Source organism: Pygoscelis adeliae, unplaced genomic scaffold, assembly GCF_000699105.1.
Source record: "Pygoscelis adeliae isolate BGI_AS28 unplaced genomic scaffold, ASM69910v1 Scaffold372, whole genome shotgun sequence".
In the NCBI taxonomy this organism is placed as follows: Eukaryota; Metazoa; Chordata; class Aves; order Sphenisciformes; family Spheniscidae; genus Pygoscelis; species Pygoscelis adeliae.
The window spans coordinates 1,613,491-1,620,125 of NW_008824357.1; the positions used below are offsets into that span (position 1 = coordinate 1,613,491).

General features: G+C 40.3%; 1 protein-coding gene across 1 annotated transcript in view; it reads right to left on the reverse strand.

The window, feature by feature from the left end:
• The window catches only part of DOCK5 (dedicator of cytokinesis 5), a 64,907-nt gene that overhangs the window by 51,988 nt on the left and 6,284 nt on the right, over window positions 1–6,635 (reverse strand). The window contains exons 3-5 of the mRNA XM_009319546.1: window positions 5,568–5,608; window positions 4,496–4,551; window positions 3,523–3,619 (exon numbers count right to left, since the gene is read on the reverse strand). Coding sequence (XP_009317821.1) covers window positions 3,523–3,619; window positions 4,496–4,551; window positions 5,568–5,608 — 194 coding nt within the window. The remainder of the gene's footprint in view (window positions 1–3,522; window positions 3,620–4,495; window positions 4,552–5,567; window positions 5,609–6,635) is intronic.

Sequence of the window (6,635 nt, forward strand, 5' to 3'; positions counted from 1 at the left end):
GGCTTTTTCTCCTCACCTCTGCCACTCTCAGAATGTGTGACACCGGGCAAGTCATTTTTAATCCATGTTTCACATTTGTTTTGCCTATTTAGATTGTAAGACTCTGAGGCAAACACTTTATTTGCTTTTAAAAGTCTAAAGATGATACCAAAACATAAATAATAATGACAGATGACCAACACTCAAGCCCACATAAGCCTTTTCTCACATCTGTTCCTCCTATAGCTTTCACCAGCCTAAAGAACTCTTCAGCCTCTTTGTTACGTATAAAGAAGGCCTTTTGTCACCAGAATACAACACTAACAACACGAACAACGTGGTTAATTGCAATCTCTGCCCTCACCAGTGTTTACAGTGTTTGCAACTACGTTTTGAAGCCAGAACACTAAGCAAATTGAATCCAGGGACTCATTTTCATGGGTGCCTGCTCTCTTATCCTGTCCCATCATACACTCAAAATCCATTACATTAAAAAAAGGAATAGCAACAAAACACAGCGATATCTGGGAAACACTGCTTCCCTGCCAGTATGCATATTATATTTCAAGGTTCGTATTCTACCCACTGATAACTCACACATGGATTGTCATGTCCATGTGTGACCTCCAGACAAGAGTTTAATGGAAATCAGAGTAGCTCTGTGGAAACACAATAATGTCTCTGGCTGGTGTCTATCAGCAAATAAGGCTGAAGATTATCTGCTTGTCAGAGCACTCATTTTTGTTTACATTTGTACAGAACTTAATGCAACACAGTCTTGACTCATCCCATGCTTTTAGGCAGTAGTTGCTCAGAACCTACCATGCCAGAAGTTGTCCAAAAATGCAATAAAAATATCATGTCTGGATTCCCAGACACCACCTCCCCAGTCTACCCAGGTACACGCTCATGTCTGCTGCAGTCATTGCATCTTCAATTAATGAAAATACTTCTCATGGTATTTACTGGTTCCACCCTAATAAAATTAGTCACACACCTATACACCTCTTTCCTATAGTTTCAGACTCCAAGGCTGACTCTGTAATTAAAAAAAATAGATAGCTATGTGGTAACCTACTCTATTTGCAGCAATATGCGCTTAGATAAGTAATTAAGCCTTTAGAAGTGTCAGCTATACCATTTATACCATTCAAAAGGGAACCCAGGCCTCATCCTCTCTTTACCACCACATAGTGAGCCAGTTACTAGGATGACTCTGACTTGCACCGAGTGTCAAGTGCAGCTCATTTTCAGAGTGGAGTGCCACAAATCAAAGGACATTAAACTTTCATCTACTGGGACAATGTTTATGGATGTGCAGCTCCAAAATGACTGTCAAGAGGTTTTTGGCTACATCTCACCCAACAGCTAGTGGGAATTGGCCAATGCTATATTGCTGGTACATTCAGGCAGCAGCTGACCAGCGTCAGTTCTGTTTATCAAAGCTGTTAATGTTTAACTGTGAACCCCAACTGCTCCCACACAGCAGAAAGAGACTTGTTCAAATTATTTCCCCATTCTGGTCTCTGCAAAGAACATGAATGATACAAACTACGCATAATTTGCCCCCTGAGAACACAAATCTAAAGGGAGTTATAAATAGCCATCTTCCCTTTGATTTGGGCGAACGCGAAGGGGCTAATGGAGGCTAGATGAGACTTTTAGTTCCTATAGGGAAGATATTAGATACATATTTAGTAAACAAAGGAAAAAAGCGTGTTCTTAACTTGCATAAAAATAATTGCGAAGAGAAGGCAACTTGTGTTAGCTTTCAGGGAAATATAGAGCAGATCTCAATTTGACAGTCAGCTAAAGCGGAGTTATCTCTACAGCTGTTTACACTAGCTAACTCCTATTAACTAAACGAAGTTAAAAACTCTCACCCATTTTTATATTTATTTTGCAGTGGAGATATACCCACTGGTGCAATTCTTGCTGAAAAACACAAAAATTAAAGAACTGAAATGAAATGCTGCCAAAGAAAAAAATCTCCTGTATTTCCTTTTTCTCCTCAAATACCTCCTTCCTCCTTTAGCTTTTTTTTTTTTCTTTTTATACATACTGCAGGGAAAAATAAAATAAACTCAAATCCATTTCAAACCACAACATTTTCCAAGACTATTATAAGACTTAATGTTGGTCAAGCACAGGCACATAAAAGATTTCTGCTCTTAGGAAAAATAGATTCTGAGGCTAGGATCCTAAAGTTATTCAGAAAAAAAGAAAGCCAGGAACAAAACTCTCTTTTCACACAGTAATAATGTCACATATGGCTTCTCATTAAATTAAGAGGGTGGAACAAATTCTTGTGGTTTTGTGGTGCACAAACAAAATGTATTTGTGGCCTGGTGAAATTTTCAATAGGAGAGCTTGCTCTGGGTAAACTGAATGGCTAGAGCTAATTTAAAACCATCCTCTCGTCTTGATTAAAGTCTCAGAGCGCATACTGTGCAGGCCATAACTCTGAACGTCCCCCCCTTCCTTCTTCTTCCCCCAGTTTTATTGCTGAGCATGACATCGTATGGTGTGGGATATCCCTTGGGTCAGTGGGGGTCAGCTGTCCTGGCTGTGTCCCCTCCCAGCTTCTTGTGCCCCCCCAGCCTGCTCGCTGGTGGGGTGGGGTGAGAGGCAGAAAAGGCCTTGACTGTGTGTAAGCACTGCTCAGCAGTTAACGAAAACATCCCTGTGTTATCAACACTGTTTCCAGCACAAATCCAAACCACAGCCCCATACCAGCTACTGGGAAGAAAATTAACTCTACCCCGGCCAAAACCAGCACACGCTGGAGGCTGAACTCACTACTAACCAAAGAAAAATAAGTTTGACTCTCTTTAATGCTCCTTAATAATCACCTTCGAAAGAAGGCAATTAGTTGTGAACTCCAGTTGTGTTTCTTTGAGCAAGAATGCACCTACCTCAGCAAAACTACCAAATCCATGCATTACCTTGGCTTCTGACTTTTCTGAGGTGGCTATCATATGGCCAGGCCACTAAACAGAGTTAGTAGATGAGAGGTCTCTCCCCAGCCCTACTGAGAACCAAATATATTATGTGACTTCGGAGAAGTCAAATCTTCCCCCACCACACATGGCCCTAACTCTCTTCCCATCCTTTGTCTATCTTGCCTATTTGAGCTGTAGGCACTCTGGGGTGAGGATCAACCATTCTATTAAGTACCTACAATACTTCTAGAAAAAACAGAGTTCACACTTGTTAAAGGTTCTGTTAAAACGGCCCCAACCAGCTGACATGATGCTGAAGATGACTTGTGCCAGTCAATGCTTCATCAGTGTTGTGTCACCACACAGTTATTCAAGTACAGCGAACACCATAGCGTGGACTAAACCGCAGTTCTGTCTGTGATCATACATCCCATTCAGTGGGGAGCAGAACATTTTTAGCCTTTTAGACCAATTTTACAATAATGATAGTTTTACAATTCTGCTTAACTTCTATTTAAAGTCTTAAAGGGCCCTGCAAAAAGCCCAGTCTCATCTCATCTGAGGTCATTTAATAAAACACCAACCTCTGAAGAAAACTTACCACATATAACTTGTGCCAGATAACTGCCCACTCCCTCAGTGTAGAAGTGAGTTCTTGTCCAAGGGGCAATTCACTTGGAATCACTGTTTCATGTTGTCTGGGGGGGGGGAAGAAAATAGAAAAAAAGGTGTTGTTACACTCAAGATTAAAACTTAGTAGTAAAACAGAAATTTCAGAGGGCTGGATAGTCACACAATTCACTCATGATGCCAAGATTCTTAAATTGTTCAATTGGTTCTCCAACACACACATGCACATTCATTATTCATTTTTAATGCAAACATGTTTCAAGTTTCTTTCAGTCTTGTTATTTTCAACTGATCTATTCCAGAAATATGCTAAATAGACAGAAATTAAGTTTGGAAGAATCACCACTTGCAGCGGTAACTTGGCCACAGTTATTAAAAAAAAAAAAAAATCACAAAAACACAAAAACCCACCAAAAAACCACAAACCGAATCAGAAGGGAAAAAAAAAAAAGTACCTTCTAAAGTCTCCTTTGCAACTGCTGTTTTCCTCTCACTATAATGATCACAGAATCAGCTCTAAGAATCAAATGAGGAGTCATTTCCTTAAATGTTTTCCAAGACAGGAAGGAATCCGCACTCCTGCTGGCTACTTGGCTGCGAGCAGGAGTGTGTTATGACTTGCAGGAGTCCCCAGAGGAGCTAAATGTAACTTGATTGACCTGCCTCGCTACTAACTTGTCTAGCAGAGCTTTCTCGTTTTTGCAAATAGTATTCTCCTGCACCTATGCCTACAATTGTTTTGGTATCTACAATACTCTGAAAAAAAGAAAGTTATGCAGCTCCAGAAGTCTAGCACAGGCGGTATGTCCTGCTGCACACACAGACCAGGAGCATTCATTACAACCACCACTACTTAAGTTTCCTTTTTTTTTTTTTTTTTTAAAATGAAACAGCATTCCGTTGTTCTTGCTACCAAAAGTACATCTCAAGAAGCTCCAACCTACCCCCGGTCCTTCACGATTGCCTCTTTTAAATGGATATATGTTTCTGGGAAAATGCCCTAAAAATAAATACAGAAATAAAATAAATAAACCACACCGTAGGCTATGACATGACAAAAATGCATTCAACAGAAAGCAGGGGAAGAGTATGATCAGCAGAAGAGCAACTGTGACTGATGTTTAGTGTTTACCTATAACAGAAATGTGTTAGGCCCACCAGTCAAGGTACCACAGGAAAAAAGACAGCAAGAACCATCAGGTTGCATGCTTGAGCACTATATTTGATATTAGCACCTCAGAGAAGTTAATTCCTTGTTTCACTGTAATGACACTCATCTTCCTGTATGGAATGTTGTAAACTCTTGCAAACTATCAATCACACTCATTTGCCCTTGCTACAAAATATTCTTGGAGGCATTTGTCAAGTTGCCCTGGACCTGTGGTTCTCTAGAAAAGCTCACAACACATGACAGCGTTTGCAGGAATTCACTAGTCCTAAGTTTCCATTATTTAAGAGCAATCTTCTAGGAGTGTTGCAACCCTTTTCTTTTTTCTCTTCATTCCCCTTTACACCTGAAAAATGGAGGCTGTGAAGGATGTTACCACATGAGAGGTGCCAGGATTCCTATGGGAAACCAGATTTCCATGCAGTTTTCAGACTGGTTTCACAAACCTCAAGAAGTTTGGCTGACATCCACGCGTGCATAATTTTTGGAATATTTTTCAAGTCAAATCAAAACTCTAATCTTACCATTACATATAACTAATGCTGGATGTGTACAGGTCCAAGACCATAATAATAAAGCCATAAGCTAGTGTATGCAGATATGCAACAGTCAATTTTGCTAGTTCAAACTACATTACGCATGCTTACAATAGAGGAGTACCCAGGTAATGGTTCTGAAACGTTTAGCTCAAGGGCATTTATTGCTATCACTAAGGAAAAGGACATAGTGATCAGGAGACCTGCACAATATTAAGACAAGAAATACAGCAGAAGCATAGCAGATTACAGCACCGGATGGGGTCTGGCAAGGTGTGAAATAAAAATTAGAACTGAAAAGTGAGGTCATACCTTCTTAGATTTATTTCGGAGTGTGTATCCTCGGTACCAGCCTGTCAAAGGGAAACACAATTTTTTTTTTTTTCCTCTGTCTACAGCAATTAAATACACATTGTTATTCTCACTACGATTCTACAACATAAATCTATTGATCTTGCTCATTTGAGATCTACTATTGTGAAGACACTTCTGCTCTGTTTGTAGGAGGCTTGGTTCCTAAGAGTAGGGCAGAAGGGTGTCTGTTCCTACCATGAACTGACACTCTCACTTCTACTCTGCGTATCCATTTGGGTTGTACTGATAGGGCTCAACGGAAAAGCAGGCCACTCCGTGTTACACATTTTGAAAGTGACAATCTTTGTTCCATAAAGCTTGCAAGTTAAGTACACAGCACAGAACTACTGCTATGATCATCTGACAGATGAGGCAGAGAGACAGACCTGCACACAGAACTACCAACCCAAGGTCATATAGCATGTATCTGGCAAAGAGAAATATATTCAAGTGTCCCAAGTCCAATTCCACTCTGCCCCTTTAAAATTTTCTTCTCTATGAAGTGCATTTTCATCCAAATCATCATACAGATTGTGCTTGAGCTCCACATTGTGTAGGTTCATTATCTTCTTCTGTGACTCAGTCTAAAGCCTTCCTTCAAAGGGAGGCTGAAAGAGAATGTTTTATTAGGTAAGGCAAAAAAAACCCCAAACTGATTCCCCTGGTAAAGATATTGTTTCTCAATATTATCTTGACAAGATCTAGTAAAGTATAAGATACAAAGTAACAACTGTGATCCCCAAGACTCAGAAGCACGTGTCCCTTTCAGATGTACGCTTTTTCTCTCTTCAGCACCTAGGGTTTGATCAGTATTTTGATTTCAAGGTCACTGAAATGCAAGTCTATGAAAGAACTGCTGTATTTCTTATGTCCTCAAGTGAGCCTTGCTGAATGAGCAGATAGGAGAGAAGTATAGCTGTGGGCAAGTCACTCCCGCTCTTCTTCCACCACCTCCAAACTGTGTGAGACAAAGGGATTTTTTCTCTCCACCCTCACCTTCGTCAGCTGTCTCGGCAAACGTAAGAG